This window comes from Nerophis ophidion, linkage group LG08 (assembly GCF_033978795.1).
Source record: "Nerophis ophidion isolate RoL-2023_Sa linkage group LG08, RoL_Noph_v1.0, whole genome shotgun sequence".
Lineage (NCBI taxonomy): Eukaryota > Metazoa > Chordata > Actinopteri > Syngnathiformes > Syngnathidae > Nerophis > Nerophis ophidion.
The window spans coordinates 49,462,272-49,484,213 of NC_084618.1; the positions used below are offsets into that span (position 1 = coordinate 49,462,272).

General features: G+C 39.6%; 1 protein-coding gene across 4 annotated transcripts in view; it reads left to right on the forward strand.

Moving 5' to 3' along the window:
• Positions 1-21,942, forward strand: part of abcc3 (ATP-binding cassette, sub-family C (CFTR/MRP), member 3) — a 92,535-nt gene that overhangs the window by 43,615 nt on the left and 26,978 nt on the right. For 3 of the 4 annotated variants that reach the window (XR_009807860.1, XM_061908785.1, XM_061908784.1), the window contains exons 9-22: positions 123-300; positions 436-597; positions 2,576-2,668; positions 2,788-2,991; positions 7,125-7,271; positions 7,391-7,478; positions 9,296-9,362; positions 9,446-9,572; positions 10,310-10,486; positions 10,635-10,802; positions 12,658-12,841; positions 12,945-13,053; positions 20,424-20,580; positions 20,702-20,909. Coding sequence is in view for 3 of the 4 variants with exons in the window: in XM_061908785.1 (XP_061764769.1) it covers positions 123-300; positions 436-597; positions 2,576-2,668; positions 2,788-2,991; positions 7,125-7,271; positions 7,391-7,478; positions 9,296-9,362; positions 9,446-9,572; positions 10,310-10,486; positions 10,635-10,802; positions 12,658-12,841; positions 12,945-13,053; positions 20,424-20,580; positions 20,702-20,909 (2,069 nt within the window). In the remaining variant the exon portion in view is untranslated. Of the gene's footprint in view, positions 1-122; positions 301-435; positions 598-2,575; positions 2,669-2,787; positions 2,992-7,124; positions 7,272-7,390; positions 7,479-9,295; positions 9,363-9,445; positions 9,573-10,309; positions 10,487-10,634; positions 10,803-12,657; positions 12,842-12,944; positions 13,054-20,423; positions 20,581-20,701; positions 20,910-21,942 lie in introns of those variants that run through there. The other variant, XM_061908786.1, reaches the window with a different exon arrangement.

The following is a 21,942-nucleotide window of genomic DNA, read 5'->3' on the forward strand; positions in this document are numbered from 1 at the left end:
CCAGACTAAGGTTCAAATAAACATATTTGAATAGCGGCCAGGAAGTTTGAGCTAGATGAGGTACCGAGCAACTTTATAGTGTGTGGTTTATTGACTATATATTTGCCTCTTTACTTTTGCAGAATGTTGATCTCCTTCACAAAGCAAAAGGATGCCCCTGACTGGTGGGGTTACTCGCTGGCCTTCCTCATGTTCTTCACTGCTTTCCTGCAGACGCTCATCCTACACCAGCACTTTCAGTACTGCTTTGTCACTGGCATGAATGTACGCACAGCTCTCATTGGAGCTATATACAGGAAGGTATATATCATTTTTCATATTTTGTATTTATATATATTTACATCTGGGATCTGACATCTTAAATTTGGGACCTAATTCCTTAGAAACCAAGATGTTTTTTTAAAATCATCTCATGCCTGTCTTTTTGACCTGCAGGCGTTGGTGATAACTAATGCTGCCAAACGCTCATCTACGGTGGGAGAGGTGGTGAACCTGATGTCTGTAGATGCTCAGAGGTTCATGGACCTCACCACCTTCCTCAACATGCTCTGGTCGGCTCCTCTTCAGATTATGCTGGCACTATATTTCCTCTGGCAGGTACACCCACACATTGAGAAACTATAGATTTCACAACAAGATAGTGTCTCAAGCAGGTAGCTCCGTGTCCTCTTGATGAAGTCATGTGGGTCCCAGATACACAAGAAGTTCTAATGCCCTACATAATCCCGGTCGATTAGCAACTCATATTTTTTTTCAGAGGAAATTACATTTAAAACAATCCAGAGTCAAATTGATGGTATCATATTTTCTTTTTACTTAACTCTTCAAGCATTGCTAAGTAACATTTTTAGCATTTTAACTGTCAAACATGAGTGGAACCATCATACTGCTAAGATGTAAAATGAAACATAGAGAAATGTAAACCAGCATTCAATCTTTATGTATTTGAAAATAAACGGAACTTTCTGGAAAATGATGTAGAAGGGTGCTGCTGGTGGCAGAATAGCGCCCCTGACAGCATAATACCCAACTACTTTTCTGGCATGCTTTTATTTTAATGGCCCGACTTTACGGACTTTACTGATTTGTTACATTTATGTTTCCCAAGTGTTGAAAAGTAAACTGGAAGCCGGGCTGCACCAGTAGAATCAGAGAGGAGTTTGTTTTTTTGGTCATGCAAGTAAATATGGGAAAAATAAGGGAATGGGAGGGCATTGGAAAATAATTAAAAATACAGGAATTTTTAATGATAAAAGTAAGAGGTTCCACATGTATGAAAGTCGTAATGTAATGCACATACCCTACTGTAAATGCCGTACATTTCAGTTTTTCTACGTTCTTCGTGGTCACAAAAGTGTAAAAAGTAGTCACATTGGTACCTGCTGTTGTGCATTTGGGATCAGCGTAAGTCCCAAAAATATGAAATCAAAGTGAGACGGAATTGCGGAGAGATTTATAAAACAATATTGTAGGGTTGTACAGTATACCGGTACTAATAAAGTAGTGCAATACTAATGAATTAAAAACGGTAGTATACTGCCTCTGAAAAATACTGGTACCCTTTTTTATTTTACGGACATGTCGTCACGTTGTGTCATTGCTGGTTCTACCAGCATAGGAGCATGTTTAGCAGCGCACACGCACAGAGTACTTACAAGCAGGAACGGTGTGTAGACAGAAAGGGAGAATAGATGGATTTTTCAGGTTAAACACTAACGATAAAGGTGAAGCTATAACACTGAAACCAAGGCAGAGGAGATGAACAAGACTGGAAAAGTGAACCATCAGGAATGTATTGGGGCCAAGTGAAAAGACTGGTGAGCTTAATTAGTCAGGAGGAAATTAGTATCAGGCGTGTGCGCAGGTGTCATGGCCCTGTGACCCACTATGAAGCACTGCAACAAAAAGCAGACAGGCGGCAGCATAGTTTCCAGATCATGACAGCCCCAGGCCTCGAACCATACATTATACCTAAATTAACACCTGAGTTACTCGAAACACTTAGAAAATACAGAGAACAACTCCGTTTTATCCCTACAGTTGCAATCTTGCACAATGGAAGTTGTGTTGCTAGGGAAGAAGAGACAGTCGTATTACCATGCTGCTTTGTTATTCCTGTCTACTGTATTTCATAAGAGTATATAGCATTTCATATGTTTAACAATGCCATCTTTACTCTTTGATGATGGTGGCAAATGCCGAAAGGCTGAGATTAAGCATGAAGCCAATGTTGGTTGACATGTTTTCCTTTTCTGGGCATTTAACGATGTCTACTTCCACTTCACTTTTGACTTTAACTTGACTTTTTTTGACACACTGCCACCAGAAGAGTCTGTTACGATTGGGAGACATATTGAAGGGCAAAAATGTCAACAAAAAAAGGGACATTTTCTCAGTGTAACAATGCACAACTAGTTATTAGTTCTAATGCCACATACACGTAACTTTACATTTTTTTTTCATATAGTATCAAAAAATATATATTTGGTAATCATAATGAATATTAAATAAATTAACACTTTGTCAATGTTAAATAAATGTATTGTTTGTATATCTGTGTGTGACTACTTTACAGAATCTTGGCCCTTCCGTTTTGGCTGGAGTGGCTGTCATGATCCTACTGATTCCATTCAATGCTGTAATCGCCATGAAGACACGCTCCTATCAGGTATTAAGGGATAACACATTTGATATTGACTTAAAAATATTTTTCTCTGCAATATTTGGGTCAGTATAATGGAGCCTACATTTATTTTATTCATTTTTGCATTACAATCTCCCTCCTAGATGGAGCAGATGCAGCACAAGGATGCTCGTATTAAGCTCATGAACGAGATCCTGAATGGCATCAAGGTACTGAAGCTGTATGCCTGGGAGAACTCCTTCAAAGAAAAGGTTTTGGCCATCCGCCAGAAGGAGCTCAATGTACTAAGGAAGACGGCATATTTGGGAGCAATGTCTACCATGGCTTGGACTAGTGCGCCTTTTCTGGTATGTAAAGATGTCTGAAATTTGTTAATCAATGAATGGTAAGACACTATGATCTGTCAGTCCATTTCTATGCCAGTATTTCCACCGCACTGTCTCCGACTTTTAATAGGCTGGGACTGTTCTTGTATGCTTAAGGTAAAATATGAAATTTTGTTCACATTGAGTACTTGTACTTCTTTTAAATGTAACATTCAGACTTGTTGGAATAAACATGGTTGTCTTATTGCTACATGATTAGTAAGAACACGATCAAGATTCCTAATTTTTGCAGACAAAAATGTCAAACAAAACTACAGCCCTTTTGTGCTCCAGCAGGGGTGTCTGAACGGTTTCTAAGGACCACAGACAGACAAATCAAAGAGGACCACATACAGACAAATTAGAGGCTGTGGGGGGCAGTTTTATATTTCTGATATTGTAAAAAGACCAAGACCCAATCTAATGTAGATATGCTAAGAAAATGTTTATCAAAAGAAAATCAGCCTCCATGTCACATTTGTGTTATCATTTATTACATGTATTATTATTAGAGCTATTAGTATCAATATGTCAGCCTTTTTTGTTAATTAGGCCTTTGTGTTCTTTTTAAAATTTCCCGTCTGTCTGCCTGCTCTGGCCCGACTGCACCAAATGATAATATTCATCCATCCATCCATCTATCCATTTTCTACCGCTTATTCGGGCAAAAGGCGGGGTACACCCTGGACAAGTTGCCACCTTATCACAGGGCCTATATATATATATATGTATATATATGTGGGCAGCATGGTGGAACAGGTGTTAGTGCATGTGCCTTAAAATACGAAGTTCCTGAGTTGTCCTGGGTTCAATCCCGGCCTCGGGATCTTTCTGTGTGGTGTTTGCATGTTCTCCCTGTGACTGCGTGGGTTCCTTTCGGGTACTCCGGCTTCCTCCCACCGCCAAAAACATGCACCAGGGGATAGGTTGATTGGCAACACTAAATTGGCCTTAGTGTGTGAATGTGAGTGTGGTTGTTGTGTGTCTGACTGTGTTTGCCCTGCGATGAGGTGGCGACTTGTCCAGGGTGTACCCCGCCTTCCGCCCGAATGCAGCTGAGATAGGCTCACCCCCCGCGACCCCGAACAAGACAAGCGGTAGAAAATAGATGGATATATATATATATATATATATATATATATATATATATATATATATATATATATATATATATATATACACACCCTCCGGTCCCCCTTCTTAAAGAGAGGAACCACCACCCCGGTCTGCCAATCCAGAGGTACCGCCCCCGATGTCCACGCGATGCTGTAGAGTCTTGTCAACCAAGACAGCCCCACAGCATCCAGAGCCTTAAGGAATTCCGGGGGGGTCTCGTCCACCCCTGGGGCCTTGCCACCGAGGAGCTTTTTAACTACCTCAGCGACCTCAGCCCCAGAAATAGGAGAGTCCACCACAGATTCCCCAGGCACTGCTTCCTCATAGGAAGACGTGTTGGTGGGATTGAGGAGGTCTTCGAAGTATTCCTTCCACCTATCCACAACATCCGCAGTTGAGGTCAGCAGAACACCATCCGCACCATACACGGTGTTGATAGTGCACTGCTTCCCCTTCCTGAGGCGGCGTATGGTGGTCCAGAATCGCTTCGAAGCCGTCCGGAAGTCGTTTTCCATGGCTTCCCCGAACTCCTCCCATGTCCGAGTTTTTGCCTCCGCGACCGCTGAAGCTGCACACCGCTTGGCCTGTCGGTACCTGTCCACTGCCTCCGAAGTCCTATGAGCCAAAAGGACCCGATAGGACTCCTTCTTCAGCTTGACGGCATCCCTCACCGCTGGTGTCCACCAAGGGGTTTTAGGATTGCCGCCCCGACAGGCACCAACTACCTTGCGGCCACAGCTCCGATCTGCCGCCTCGACAATAGAGGTGCGGAACATGGTCCACTCGGACTCAATGTCCAGCACCTCCCTCGTGACATGTTCAAAGTTCTTCCGGAGGTGGGAATTGAAACTTTGTCTGACAGGAGACTCTACCAGACGTTCCAAGCAGACCCTCACAATGCGTTTGGGCCTCCCAGGTCTGTCCGGCATCCTCCCCCACCATCGCAGCCAACTCACCACCAGGTGGTGATCGGTAGAAAGCTCCGCCCCTCTCTTCACCCGAGTGTCCAAAACATGAGGCCGCAAATCCGATGACACAACTACAAAGTCGATCATGGAACTGCGGCCTAGGGTGTCCTGGTGCCAAGTGCACATATGGACACTCATTGATACATTGCTCATGTATCATTGTTCACGTATCATTCACACATTTCTAACCTACTGTTATTTCTTACCGTTTCATTGTCTTTCCATTGCCATAAATAGCAGTGCCCAGCCCGCCATTAAAAGTTAATAGGAAAATCCATCTTTATACTGAGGCAGGTCTATGAAGCAGGACTTTTCAAAGTGCTTTGCACACACAAAGAGAGACTTCTTCTGAGTTGAAAGTGCTTTGCTGCGAATCATAAAAGGTAAAAGTACGCCACTTTCCTACTTCAGATGAGGCTGAAAGTTTGTGCAGTGACTTGTGCCAGTTAAAAAACAACAACAAAGGAGCATTTTCGGTCTTTGTGTCATACCATGGGCATTGTGTCGTTTGGACTACATATGGTCGAACATTAAACAAAATGGCGGACTCAGGAAAAGATCTTTGGGTAAGCCTTTACCATACATAGAGATATCTGCAGACATCACAAGTCTGAAAAACTTCAAAGGACTGGTATATTCCAAACAGACTGGAATTCGACATGAAAGCAAGATTATTTTATAAATATCCCTGCAGTTTCTCCCATGGTTTTTTTTTTTCTTTTTTTTTTTTTTCGCATTTTCAGGACTAACGTAGATCCCAAATACAGAAAAAAAGGTACTATCATGTTAGAAAAGTTGGTTTTATGTAATAGGGCCCCTTTAACCAACAATCTTAAAAATGTAATAGACTTATTTCGAACATGCATACAAACAATTGCAATGCAATGCATCACACATTCCCAGTTGTTTCAATACAGCATGTCCAAAAAGGAGTAGGAAGAAGCACATATGATTTACTCCTACCCTTTTTTATATAATTCCAGTTTTATCCCATATCTTTGTTCTCTGTAACAGAACAGTAAATAAATAAATGATAAACAATAAGTAAGTAAACACATATTAAATGCATAAATAATTATAATGTCTTTTTTTTTCTTTTAAAAAGGTTCAAGATGTTTACCATAATTGTTCTTCTTTGTATTTTGTGAACACTTGGGGTTTGCACAGTGTCTTAACCTAAATCATCTTAGTGCTTTGTTTGATTTCCTTTCTTAATCTATTCCATCATTTTAATCCCACATACTGATATGCTAATAGTTTAAAGTGTACGTGAAACACTTTAAATATTTGCTCTTTTACCCTTTCAATATTTACTCTGTCTATTTGTATTATGTGACTGAGAAAGGAGTGGCAAACTCAGAAAGAAGATTGTGAAGGTGGAAGAAGTACATACATGCATTTTGAAAAATGTTTATGATGAATGTGTTATGGCTTGACAGTTATTTTCCATCTTCCTTTGGGCTAAATGTTTATCAAGTTAACATTAAGTTTCACAAAAGTTTGTAACACACATTGGTTTAATTTGAATAAACTACTTACAGGGATTCTTCAAAATTATCTGGGTTCTTACATGAATAATTGTTACACAAAGGAATGCGTAAATAGGCAGCTGGTCTGTTTAATTTAAATGTGTTACTAATATGTCGGAATGTGCTTTTCCAACATTCAATTTCCAGCTGAATTCCCTCATTAACAGTTAGAAATGTTGTATGGGTTACATTATTCAGGTTTTACGATGTGATGCTAGACAAATTTGACAGGATATTATGTTTACATTTTTAAGTAATTATTACACTAACCCATTACACAAATAACTTTGCGCGTGAGCCTCTTCTACCTCGGGTCTATGTGATATCTATATCTATCTGTAGAAAAACAGGAACTTAGGGAACCTTCAAGAAAATATTTGTTTAGGTTATCTATTTTTTTTTGTGATTCAGTGATCATAAAGTCTCTTCTGTGTTTAATCAAACATTGTCTCTCCCCAGCTGTGTTAGGCGTTGACTAGCTTGTGTGTTGATCTGTGTCCAGGTTGCCTTGACAACATTTGCCGTGTATGTTAAAGTAGATGAGAACAACATCCTGGATGCGGAGAAGGCCTTTGTTTCGCTTTCACTTTTCAACATCCTCCGTTTCCCTCTGAACATGCTTCCCCAAGTTATAAGTAGCCTCGTACAGGTGGGCACTTAGATTCTCTTGCTTGTAGTTTATATTGGCTTTTTTGAGCATACTTTTACTCTTTTGGTAACTAGTTTAAATGGGTTTATGTGATTACCTATGTTTATACTGCATTACAGACAAGCGTGTCACTGAAGCGAATCCAACATTTCCTGAGTCATGATGAACTGGATCCAAATTCAGTGGACAGAAAGATCACAGCAACAGGCAAGAACAAGTATAGAAAGTAAACTGTTTCTGCATTCATCCCATGCCGTCACCCTTCACCCAAATAGATGACTCATGCCTGAGAAAACATTGTCATTATTGCTAATCATTCCATTGAGTAACATTGTAGCCTTTGTGCAAAGTCACTACCTTTTGCTTGTACCTTTTACACAATGACCTGTATGGCGTCACATTAGTGCCAAAAATCCAAGCGCATAAAAACTGTTATCGAGTGCTGATTCTCCACTTCGTACGCGAGACACCCTTTTGCGCGTGCGTAGTGCCTTTGTACGAGCGCTCAGCACCTTTTTGCGTGCCCACAGTGCGCGCCGTCTTCGTTTTGGCACTTTGAAGGGGGGTATGCTTAGACAGCCCTTCCTTTCTGATTGGTCAGGCGAAAAATGCTCAGGGCCAATCAGAAGTATAGCAGGGCGGGTCATCGTCAATATGTATCAAGATTTACAGAGGAAGAAGTGGATAAAAAAATGTCGGCTGAAAAAGAGGTAAGTTGTTAATCAGATATAATGGATACACACACAAAACAAGGCATGTATCTTAAATCATTATTTATATATAATACATTTAATGGTTCCATGTATGTTACACTGGTAGGTTCTAGTGTCATAGCTAAATACATAACAGTGAAATATAGTCTATGTATTTATTATAGATATCAACATCAGTACCTTTATATATCTACGTTCTCTGAACTTGGAGTTGTTTAGAGATGAAGGTTATTTCATACCACATAAACACAATACATTGTAATACAAAATGTGACCCAAATAAATAAGAAGACAACAAACACCATAATCTAATCTTTTAGCCAGAAATGGTCCACCAGTAATAACATCCAAACATAACATTATTTTATATTTTCACTTCTTCTTGAACATTTGTTTTCTAATTCATGGAATTTGTTTTGATTCAGCCATAAAATAAATGAAATAATCTTTGAATTTTGTTTTTAAAATGTTAAAAATAGCCTTTTAAGAATGTATTCTGAAACAGTTTAAAATAATCAATCAATCAATGTTTATTTATATAGCCCTAAATCACAAGTGTCTCAAAGGGCTGCACAAGCCACAACGACATCCTCGGTACAGAGCCCAAATAATCAGAGAACTGTCCCTACACAACTATGTTGCACAATTAAGTCATTTTTGTTAAAGCGAAAGAGGTAATTTTAAACAGGTACAACATCCTACGTCATATCTACATGTAATACGATTTGTAACAAGGCAAACCGTTTGTAAATTTATTGAAAATTGAGCAAGTTATGGTTATTTAAATAGTACATGTTCCTTGACATCTATGTACTGGGCGGGGCCAGCTGCCTGAGGTAAGATGGCCGCCACGTTGCTCCTCCATTGACTGACAGCGCGGATGCAGCATTTAGTGTTTACATAAATCTTTGCCTTTCACTGTGATGACCGGCCCTGCTATGCTTCTGATTCGTCATATGAAAAATTCTCAGAGCCAATCAGAAAGAAGGGGCCGTCTAAGCATACCCGCCCCCGAAGTGCCAAAACAAACATGACAGCGCGAGGAAAGATCAATCAATCAATGCCAGGAGTATACAGAGAGTGCACAGACCGAGACAGCGCGCGCACGCAAAAAAGCGCCGCGCGCGCACACAAAGGCACTACGTGCGCACAAAAGGGTGTCGCGCGCGCGCACGGAGTGAAGAATCAGCGCCCGATAACAGTTTTTATGTGCTTGGATTTTTGGCACTAATTGGACGCCATAGACTTGGGATGTGAGAAGGTTACAGGTATTTGAAATGTTCACCAATTATACAAATCAATTATTTGTAGAGTTTTCAGTTACGGTCGTCAATGGGAAATTTACCTGGGCTAAAGAGGATTCTCCTGTTTTGCACAAGTACGTCCCGCCATTCCACATGCACGCTTTTGTGTCAGGATGCCCAAGGCTAGAATGTCTGACGTTTTACTGTGTGCTTTTAGCATTAATGTGATGGTTCCCCACGGCTCCTTGCTGGCTGTGGTGGGTCACGTCGGCTGTGGGAAATCCTCCCTAATATCTGCCCTGCTGGGTGAAATGGAGAAACTGGAAGGAGAGGTTTCTATTCGGGTATGACTTCACTTAAAATGCTGTTTTACTCACAACCAAGAAGCGGGTTATGTTGTTTTTTTGTCATCTTATAATGCTAAAAACTGATCAGACAACAATGGTATTATGATGAGTTCATTCTAGTGGAACAAGTTCATTATTATCCAGTTATTCACTTCCCGTCCGACATTTCATGTTAACACTTGTATACCTACTTCCAAGCCAAGATTGAAACCAAAAGCAAACAAACTCGAAAAGGAAGTATGGGATTGAAATAATAAAACTGGTGTGCTGTTAAAATACAGACAGTCATATGGTTTTTCTTATATGCTACCACTATACATCACAACACCACTGAGTCAAGGCAGTTCATCCATTCATTACAATGATAGAAACAATCAAAATTGTTGTTAAAATGAGTGTCAATATATGAAATAAACTACAAGCCTAAAACTAAAATGGATAGGGTTCATATTGTCAGACAGAAACCCTTCTCTCAGGTATCGGTTACATTTTTGTTAATGAGCCATTTTCTCATTTTCTAGAAAAACATGAAATTTATTAGAGGTGTGGTCACATCCTTTTTTACAGATAAATTTGACATTTTAGATTATTTTGGAGAATTTGTTTCATATTCCTTTTAAAAAATAACTTTTGTACATATTATTTTGGAAGTAATATGGGGTTGTAAAGGTGCCTCACTGTGTCATATCACAGCTTTGATAACAGGAAGTTTAACTTTTTTGGACTCTTGTCAGGGATCAGTGGCGTACGTTCCTCAGCAGGCCTGGATACAGAACGCCACTTTGCGCGATAACATCCTGTTTGGGAGACCATACAAGGAGCAGAAGTACTGCTGCGTTCTGGAGGCCTGTGCTTTAACCCCTGACCTGGAGGTTTTGCCAGGAGGAGACATGACTGAAATAGGAGAGAAGGTCAGTTGTCTTTGTTTTTTTTTTCCACTTTCCCCAGACATCTTGTAGTAATGCTACACGTGGAGTGATATAAACCATGCCTGAATCAAAGAGTAGTGACGAATAAGAGTGAGTCGATGTTAAATTCTGTAGCATGTTAATTTCATAGGGAATCAACCTCTCTGGAGGCCAGAGACAGAGGGTCAGTCTGGCTCGAGCTCTTTACAGCGATGCAGATGTCTACCTACTGGATGACCCGCTGTCTGCTGTAGACGCCAACGTGTCCAAACATATATTTGACAACCTCATTGGTCCAGAGGGGGCTCTGCAGGGCAAGGTTAGTTAATATTGAGTGCACTGATTTCATTCTTTATGTGAGTGATGAGTGGAGTTTCTTACAAAATAAGTCTGCATACATTCCTCACTGTGCAATTTTTCCTTTATGTCTGCTGTTTCTGATTAGCAAGACATACTGTAACAAAAAAATAACGTCAATTGTGCAAAATTTAACTAAAACTTGATTTATCTCTGCAGGTTCAGAGCTGGAGATGTGTTAGCATTGTAATTAATTGCATGACTAAACATTTATGTATTACATAGATAAGATCATTTCGATCCTCACATTTTATAAATGTTGCAATAGATAGCAATTATTCCCATGGGTTATGTTTGAAGAGCACCCACAAATCGCAAAAAATCACGCATAATGGACATGTACACCATGTACATGTATGCTGCTTTACTATGGTGTACGTTTCATGCTTTGTCATTTACTACCAATTTTGGTTGAATGAGATGAATTTTCTGGAGTAAAATTTACTGGATGGGTTCTCGCACAAATACAAACATTTGTCTTGATAATAAAACTGAAAATATGCAGGGCAGCGAATGCTGCATCACAAGTAAATGGAAATTCAATGTATTTTTCTGTGATGTATGACAAAAGCAAAACTCTAATGTAAGGCTTCTCTCTTCAAACCCCCCATCTTGCTAGGATATGTAATATATATATATATATATATATATATATATATATGTTAGGGGTGTGGGAAAAAATCGATTCGAATACGTTGTGCGATTCAGAATCGATTCTCATTTAAAAAAAAAAAAAATTATTTTATTTTTTTATTTGTATTTTTTATTTATTTATTTTATTATTTTATCAATCCAACAAACCACTACACAGCAATACCATAACAATGCAATCTAATTCCAAAACCCAACCTGACCCAGCAACACTCAGAACTACTATAAAAAGAGGAGACACAAACACGACACAGAACAAACCAAAAGTAGTGAAACAAAAATGAATATTATCAACAACAGTATCAATATTAGTTATAATTTCAGCATAGCAGTGATTAAAAATCCCTCATTGACATTATCATTAGACATTTACAAAATATAAAAAAAAAAGAACAATAGTGTCACAGTGGCCTACACTTGCATCGCATCTCATAAACTTGACAACACACTGTGTCCAATGTTTTCACAAAGATAAAATAAGTCATATTTTTGGTTCCTTTAATAGTTAAAACAAATTTACATTATTGCAATCAGTTGATAAAACATTGTCCTTTACAATCATAAAAGCTTTTTTTTTTTTAAATCTACCACTCTGCTTGCATGTCAGCAAACTGGGGTAGATCCTGCTGAAATCCTATGTATTGAATGACTACAGAATCGTTTTGAATCGGAAACATATCGTGTTTGAATCGAGAATCGAATCGATTCGAAAAAAATCTATATATTATCGAATCGTGACCCCAAGAATCGGTATTAAATCGAATCGTGGGACACCCAAAGATTCGCAGCCCTAATATATATATATATATATATATATATATATATATATATATATATATATATATATATATATATATATATATATATATATATATATATACATATATAGTTTTATTTTCGCTATGACTGTATGTGATTTTAGTGATCTCCTTTTATTTGGGCAATAGTATACATAGTGCAATTGTTTAGTTGCAATATTTATTACTCATTTTTAGTTTTTCATTATGTTTTGCTCTTGTTTCTGTATGTACAAATCTACACAGCAAACACATAATTTCCCCATTGTTTAATACGCCCATCCTATCCTATGTCTTAAAATAAAGTAGGTTTTAATACTGCGTTACAAAATGGTGTGTTATAAAATGTATTTTGATGTTCTATCCCAGACGCGTATTCTGGTGACACATGGCATCAGCTACTTGCCCCAGGTTGACAATATATTGGTGATGGTGGACGGCAGAGTGTCGGAGATGGGCTCCCATCAAGAGCTGCTCAAGCAGAATGGAGCCTTTGCTGAGTTTCTCAGGAACTACACTCTGGAGGATACTATAGAGGAGGATGAAGCCATAGGTTGTATCAGCTGTTTTATTTCACATTAACGCCGCAAACCATCAGCTAACACTGTTTTCTATTTTCAGTGTAATATCATAATTTTCTTCATGTATTTTTACAGAGGAAATAATTGACAGCGAAGATTTGTTCCCCGATGACGCCCTTAGTAACCACATAGACATGGTGGACACTGAGCCAGGAATCAATGAAGCAAAGAGAAAATTTATAAGGTATTTTTTGTATATTTTTTGTGATGTCTTAGCAGCACGCTTTATTTTAAGTAGTGGCATCCACTGCTTGAAATATTATATTTTAAGTAGTGGCTGTAATACATGATGTACTACAGCCAAGATGGCTGTTGTACATCAAGCTGCGTGCAAACTATCCAAGTACACAAGATATCTACCGGTATGCAATGGAATAAATCCCTATACTTTATCAAAAAAACACTTGAGTGATATCAAGGATTATTCATCGGTCGCATTCCGAGACATGTCAAACTAATATGCTCCAGACGCAATTCTACATGACAAAACTGATGAGAACTTGGAAAAGCAAGGAGGTCTACAAATTCTTTGTGTGTGGCTGGGTCAAGGAAATTGGTATCAAGACTCTCCCAGATACAGTAGTTGTGCATTGTTTTTGCCCGGGTAAGTTTGCATTTCTTTTTTTAACTTCGCATCTACTTCCATGTTTTTTGTTGTTGTTGTTACATGCGCCGTTTACGAGTAGCGTGTTCTTTCCCTGTCTTTATCAAAATATAACTATAGATGTCAACATTGTGTATGTGTTGAAAGCTTAATTTATGATTGCTGCCTTTGGTAAAAGCTTAACTCTTTTAGGATTTGCCCACATTCCCTTTCTATTATTTAGACACGTCGATTTGGTGCTTTTTGAAACACTCGTAGCAAACATGTGTTTATGTAATACAAATTATATCAAGATAATACTTAAATGGGACATAATAAATGTTAAAATTATGTCAAACAAACCCTTAACAAAGTTATCACTGCTAACTGGTGTATTCTTCGACTCTACTTCCTTGGACTAGATTGTGAGCTGCATGCTTTTGTTGTTGTTGATTTGTAAACTTATGCACTCTTCCGCCCTTTTTAAATAAATTTTGAAGAACTCTAAAAAAACATTTATCCCTTTCCTGATTTGAACGATTCGTACAGCCGAAAACAACGCAAGCATTGGGCATTTTTTTCTTCAAGAAAGGCTAAATGGCGCCCAGTACTCATTGAGAACACAACTAGCTTGACCACCAGGCATACTTAATGAGCAGGACGTGAGCCGAACATGACGCCAGTAAAATCCAAGCATTCGATACCCTGTCTCAATTAATGCCAAAGTGTCCATTGAAACAATAACAGTCAGGGTTTCCCCTAGATTGCCAAGATATGTGTAGCTGTGGGAGCGTTTTTAGGGGGTGTGGTCAATATGATGTCTTTATGTATGTTACGATCCATATTTTTTCTTTAAAAAGGCAAATAAAAAAATGAATGCACACATTTAAAACAAATCTGTAATTATTAATTATAGTATTGACACATTTCTCTTTCATAATATCTTTTTTTCTCTATTTATCAATTGTATCTGCTTATTGTACAATGTACTATGTTGAGATAGTTTTTTTCCTAGAAATTTCTCCGATCCTTTTAATCACTCTTTTTTTAAATAAGTCCAAGAACAAATCAAGCATCTATTACAACACCAGTGAATAGTGCGCAAATAATAAACTATATTCATCCTTCATATTGTAACTACCGGCTGGTGTTAAAGTGTATGTTAGTGTGTTAAGATGCTCATGTTTCCAATGGTCTGTGAACAGACCGTGTTAGCAGAGAATGAGGAAGTGTTTTAGTGTATCTTGGAGTGGAACACAGAGACGTGTGTGCACGCAGAAACCTTTTTGGAATTGGGCCAATTGTTAGCGTAAGATTGGCAAAAAAAGTTAAAAAGAGCATAAGACGTGTGTCTTCTTCTGGTTGCTACAATACATTATATCACTTTTTTTTTTTCACGGAAAAAAACACACATTTTTTTGCTAATATGTTGCCATGGTGCACTGCCACAATCAAATACTTTAAAGGATAACTGCAGTTTTTTGGGAATTTTGCCTGTCATTCACAATCTTTTTTTTAATAATATACTGTATAAAAATCGTCTCGTTCTAGGTAGCTAACAATTAAGCTAACGAGAGCAATCAATTATACTTGTACATCACTTTAAAATGCATTCAAAAATAGTCAACCACACTTTATTTACATTCCGTAACCTGTAAAATAACCAAGCTCTAGCGACATTGTTATTGTAAGAGCAAACATTGAGGAACTCTTTTGCTAGCGTAGTAACACATCGCCATCCTACGGTATTAGCCATAAAAGCTAACTGTGTCAAGAGATAAGCTAGCTCTACATCAGCACGAAATGCTTTGGGTCTGTAATGCACAACATTGGGATACAACACTGATTTTTACTGACTAAAAAACATGAACAATCATATTCCAATGTCTGTAAAGTATTGGCCCACATTTCAGGTTTTGTTTGTACACAGCTGAACTAGCCAGACAGTGTATGTACTGTAGTTGTACTAACACGCATGACGTGCTGTGTATATTATGATCGATATTAAAATGACTCACTCGATGGACAGTTGTTCGTCTGGTCCAGTTAGTGGGGGAAGTTTTTCTGTTTATTTTGGGAAAGCAATCCATTTATGTGGAAAATAGCTTGGCTCCAAGTTCCATATTTATAGTTTCAAAATTGCTTTCACCTCACTCTCCCGGCTTCCGTCTGCTCCAATGTCTCACTCTTCTTTCGTGCTCGCTTCTATAAGCAGCATTATATTTAGCTTTAAAAGTATAACAATGTGAATCCTCATTTGTCCCAAAATAGTTGTCTTCGATGCCTCTTACCAAGTCTGTTTCTGATTAGAAAAAAGTTGTTTGATTCCGGAAGTAAGAACACATGTTTTTGTATTTATTTGTTTATTTATTTATGTTAGTGTATTTACACATTGCATGACAGGAGGTTATGTAATTGTTGCTTTTGGTGTTGTGTGTTAATCAGTAAGGAACAGAAAGTTATTTTCATGAAACTTTCAGGAAATGTCCAAAATGGGATAAGGAACAACTCATCAGATTTTGGGCATGATCCGGATCACTTCTACTACTTGGGTTTATGTTTACACCTATATATTTGTATAAATGCCAATGAGCCCGCGGAAATAACAACAGTAGATGACTGACTAGAATATTCACACCATTTCTTTCCTTTTGCTATACGATTATCTAACTTTTAAAGGAGGAATACACTTTTTGGGGGTAATTTCGCCTATCATCTTTACGTGCGACAAACACACACATAGCAAAAGTCAGCTAGCAATCGAGGTAATGAGTTTCACGCTTTTTCGCCCAAAAAGCGCTCTAAAAATCATCCAAAAACAACTATTAATGTTTTATATACAAGCTGTAAGTATATTTGAAATGTAGTAACAGGCACATTCATAAGAATTTGTAATATTTATGGTATTATTGTTACCTAAAGTGTACAGTGCCGCATTGATTTCAGATGCATCACAACGTTCGCTACTAATCATGGCAAACTTCATGCGAGATAACTACTCCGGGACAAATAATGATCCAGAACCTTAGATTTGAAGCCTGACTGTACGCAGGGTGAGCTACAAGTTTTAGAAGCTGTGTGCTAAGTATTAAACAAGAAATACAAACTACAAACATCATAAAACGATCACATACAATATATGCGCCCACTGGGATGCTGACTAATGGGTTATTCATATGAATCCAGCCAACCACTTTCTACCGCTTGTCCCTTTCGGGGTCGCCACTGATTTGACTCAACACGGAGTATTGTTGGCGGTTTTTGGTTGTTTTTTAGAGAGATTTATAGGCACAATAGAGTACTCCCATTAGCTGCATTGTCAGCCACCTTGTACTTGCCGTATTTTATGAATTAGAATGCGTAAAAAAAAGAAATTGTTTTCTTGTCTTACAGAGGGATTGGGAATGATAGGCAAGTTTCCCCAAAAAATTGCAGTTCCCCTTTAAGAAATTTCCAAAACGGATTAAGGACCAAGTCATTACTTTTTGGGGCTGATCTGGAACAGTTCTATTATGCTACTTAACATTTATTTATGTTACAAGCACCTCTGTGTGTTTCTGCTAGTGTCCACCCGCAGAGACAAAGACAGTGGATTACTGAAAACAAGATTTTCTTTCATTCAGCTATAGATAGCTCAAACAGTTATGGGCAAATGTTGATTCAACTTTCAGGAAACGTCAGAAAAGGGATAAGGGACAATTAATTGTATTTTGGGGGGATCCAGATCACTGTCTAAATTTAGGACTTTTTTATTTATTTTGGGAGATATGGCATGGCTAAGGGCTGCGTTCTTTGAGTGATTTTTTTTTTTAATCAATCTGTATTGTCCATTTTTACATTAATTAAATGTAAATCCATATCAACATATAATACATCATTTAAATATTGAACCTTTGAAGCCTGTTTGCGAACAGCAGCATTAAAGAGATATGCAAACAGTCTTAATACATTTAAAAGCAGAATACTAGTATATTGACTGCCACTAGGATATTGTAAATTAATTTCCTGCACAATATTAAATATGTAAATCTGTTATGTGTACCTTTCTATTTGCCTTTGTGTGTGACAGTTTTGTGTGCCTCCATTGTAATTCCTTCTTTTTTAAACATTTTATGGTCTAATCTGGTTAGGTTGACAATATTATCTGCATTTTATAATCATTTTATTATTTATTAATCTTAAGCTCCAATTTTACTTGACATATTGTAATATACAGTAACAGTAAGTCTGGACAATTACTCATGCTGTTAAATGAAAAGGTCTGTCCAAACTTTATACTTGTATTGTATATTATGTCTATGCAGTTGTTGGCTTTTGTCAGCAAACAGCAAACGCAAACATCAAGGATGCGTATAGCTCAATAGCACTCCAAGAGCTGGGCCGGTCAGACCAAAACCTTGTTTACCTCAACCCCTGTTATGTGCCTCTGGTCAAAAGACTGCCTGTGACCAAAAAAACTGTGAGAACGTGGTCAGAAGGAGTCCAGGAGACACTATCAGGCTGTTTTGAGGTAACTGACTGGCAGGTGCTCATGGAGCCTCACGGAGAGGACATTGACGGGCTCACAGAGTGCATCACAGACTATATCAACTTCTGTGTTAGCTCAAATGTCCCATCAAAGACGGTCACCTGTTACCCAAACAACAAGCTGTGGGTGACCAAAGACATCAAAGCCATACTGAATGAGAAGAAGAGGGCATTCAATGCTGGTGACAGGGAGGAGGTGAAAAGAGTTCAGGTGCTGCTGAAGACCAAACTCAGGGAGGCCAAGGATAACTACAGGAGGAAGCTGGAAGGGAAGCTGAAGGATAACAACATGAAGGCGGTCTGGAGAGGTATGCAGACCATCACCGGCCTCAAACCATCGGGGGGTCAGGGGGTGGACGGAGACAAAGACAGGGCCAATGAGCTAAACCAGTTCTTTAACAGGATTGACAGTGGCTCCGACAAGCTCCTGCCCCCCCCCCCCCCCCCAAAAAAAAACATGCCCAAAGGGCCCCTGACAACTTCAGCAAACCAATCCATCCCACCCTCCCCACCTCACAGCCCGACAACACCAATGACTACCTCCCACCACTTAACACCTTGCCCTCAGAATGATGACTCCCCCTCCCCCAACCAACTGAGACCCCCCCAGTGTGTCTGTCTGCAGAACAGGTGAATGCACAGCTAAATAGGTTACACACAGTCAAGGCCGCGGGTCCTGACCGTGTGATCCCCAGGGTGCTCAAAGCCTGCGCCCCACAGCTGTGTGGTCTGCTCCAGCACATCTTCAACATGAGCCTTAAGCTGCAGAAAGTCCCCACACAGTGGAAAACCTTATGTGTGGTCCCCATCCCCAAGTGCATCCGACCCAGCACGTCAAAGGACTACAGGCCGGTGGCGCTAACCTCCCATATCATGAAGACCATGGAGAGGTTGGTCCTGGAACCACTCCGCCCTACAGTCAAGCCCCACCTGGACACTCTCCAATTCGCCTACCAGCCACGACTGGGAGTGGAGGACGCAGTCATCTGCCTGCTGAACCGAGCCCACACCCACCTGTACAAGCCTGCAAGCAGTGTGAGGGTCATGTTTTTTGACTTCTCCAGTGCTTTTCATACTATGCGGCCTGGGCTAGTGGGTGTGAAGTTGGAGAAGATGCAGGTGGAGGCCCCCTTGGTGTTCTGGGTTGTTGATTACCTCACTGACAGACCACAGTAAGTTCGACTGCAGGACTGTGTCTGACAGGCTGGTCAGCAACACCTGGGCCCCGTAGGGTACTGCTTGTGGACCTGGGAAGGAGGAGGAGTACTCCGGCGACCCCTGTTTCCATCAGGGAGGTTGATGTGGACGTGGTTGATGATTATAAATACCTCGGAGTACACATCGACAACAAGCTGAATGGGTCAAAACACGCTGAGGTATTCTACAAAAAGAGACAGAGATGCCTCTACTTCCTCAGGAGGCTAGGATCCTTCGTCGGTACAAAGATGTTGAAGATGTTCTACGAGTCGGTGGTGGCGGGCGCTTTCTTGTACGCCATGGCTTGCTGGGGCAGCGGACTGAGAGCGAGGGGACACATACAGACTGGACAAGTTGGTAGAGAAGGCCAGTAACGTGGTGGGAATGGAGCTAGACTCTCTGGTGGTGGTATCAGAGAGAAGTCGAGCAAAACTCCTAGCCATTATGGACAACACCTCCCACCCACTACACTCGGACCTTGCGGAGAGAATGACCACGTTCAGTGGAAGGCTCAGACTCCCAAAATGTAACACGGAACAACACAGGAGGTCCTTTATTCCGACAGCCATCAGACTGTATAATGCATATGTTCCTTCTAGACTGCACTTAAATGTAGAATATATGTAGAATATATATATATATATATATATATATATATATATATATATATTATTCATATATATTATATATATTGGGGCTTCACGGTGGCAGAGGGGTTAGTGCATCTGCCTCACAATACGAAGGTCCTGCAGTACTGGGTTCAAATCCAGGCTCGCGATCTTTCTGTGTGGAGTTTGCATGTTCTCCCCGTGAATGCGTGGGTTCCCTCCGGGTACTCCGGCTTCCTCCCACTTCCAAAGACATGCACCTGGGGATAGGTTGATTGGCAACACTAAATTGGCCCTAGTGTGTGAATGTGAGTGTGAATGTTGTCTGTCTATCTGTGTTGGCCCTGCGATGAGGTGGCGACTTGTCCAGGGTGTACCCTGCCTTCCGCCCGATTGTAGCTGAGATAGGCGCCAGCGCCCCCCGCGACCCCGAAAGGGAATAAGCGGTAGAAAATGGATGGATGGATTATATATATTATATATTTTATATATTATTTATTATTTATTATTATTAATATTTATTGTGAGCGAACTGTGGTGCTGAATTTCCCCCAGGGATCAATAAAGTACTTTCTATTCTATTCTATTCTACTAAGAACCATAAAGTAAAGTGTTAAGATGTTTTCTCTTTAATTGAAGGCAAATCAGCATAATTTCAGCCGATGGTGAGACCTCCAAATCCCGGTCGCTGAGGAGGCATGGCTGTAGCCAAAGGAAACTCCCAGAGCCACAAGAAAAGAAGAAATCACACAACTTAGAGAAACTCATCCAGGCCGAGACTGCTGAAACAGGCAGGGTTAGTCTGTAATTTGCCCTTTTTAAATCATAGGCACATTTAGCATCACATCACAATAATTTTACGTTAAATACTACACACACAAAGAGTTACATGTTAAGACTGACCTGTTCTTCACCAGGTGAAAGTAAAGGTCTACCTGGAATACGCCAAGGCGGTGGGGCTGGTATTGTCCGTGCTGATTTGCTGTCTATATGGCTGCCAGAGTGCAGCCTCCATTGGGGCAAACATTTGGCTCAGTGAGTGGACCAATGACGTCATGCAAAATCAAACTCAGGAAAACATTAATATGAGAGTTGGGGTGTATGCAGCACTGGGGCTCACACAAGGTAAGAAACTTTGTGTCTGTTGACGTGTAGGTATTTTGGTAATTATTCTGGTAAAAATTGTCTTTTTAAAAAAGGTGTACCAAGCATACATTTTGTATAAGTACGTGACTAAGGGGCTGATCTACTGTGATCCAAATACCATGCGCTAAACAGCATGTAGAAACTGCAAAAGTTCTCCTATTAGTGGCTTTCTGCATGTGATCTACTAAGACTGTGTATAATTGATAACAAGTGTAAAGTTTGTGCAGACCACCCAAATTAATTGAGATTTTTGCATGTACTACATGGTTTTCACCATGGAGACAGTGATTTACTGCACAGTCATGTTATCATGCTCCTACCTGGGGCGTTTTGCTATGTTTTCGAAACATGCAGCAGACATGCATGAACCACTTTTTCTGAGCGTTTTAGAAGCAGTGTAAGCAGCATCTACAGTGGAACCCAGTTTTTTAACACGCTGAAGGTGCACTCATAAAAGATGCTGTGAGCCTGCGCAAAAAAATATATTTTGCAAGAATGGTTTTTCGTGTGTGTGTATATATATATATATACATATATATCCATCCATCCATCCATTTTCTACCGCTTATTCCCTTTCAGGGTCGCGGGGGGCGAATTTAAGTCATAAACAAATGCCAGCATACATCAAAACGCATCAATTGAATTTTGTTGAATGGAAACATAAGTTGCCTCTATGTTGAAACTATTTTCATATATATCTGATATATGATACCAAAAAAACTTCCAGAGTTAGCGAGTTAATAGATATGATCAAAATTGTATCAATCTCACAGAGATTCCCGACCCATTTTGAGAGTCAATGAGCAAGCTAGTCACATGATCCGTTACATTGCATGAGGAACCGCAGATCCCTTCCCCATCAACAACAATGCTCGTCAAGCAGATTTTGTGGGAGTCAACAATGATTACTTTGGGAAAAATGATGATGATCCAATACCTTATATTTTTCAGCCCAAACACAAGAAGGATAAGCAATAGGTTTAAGAATCCGAGTGCTTAACGGTAGCAGCTT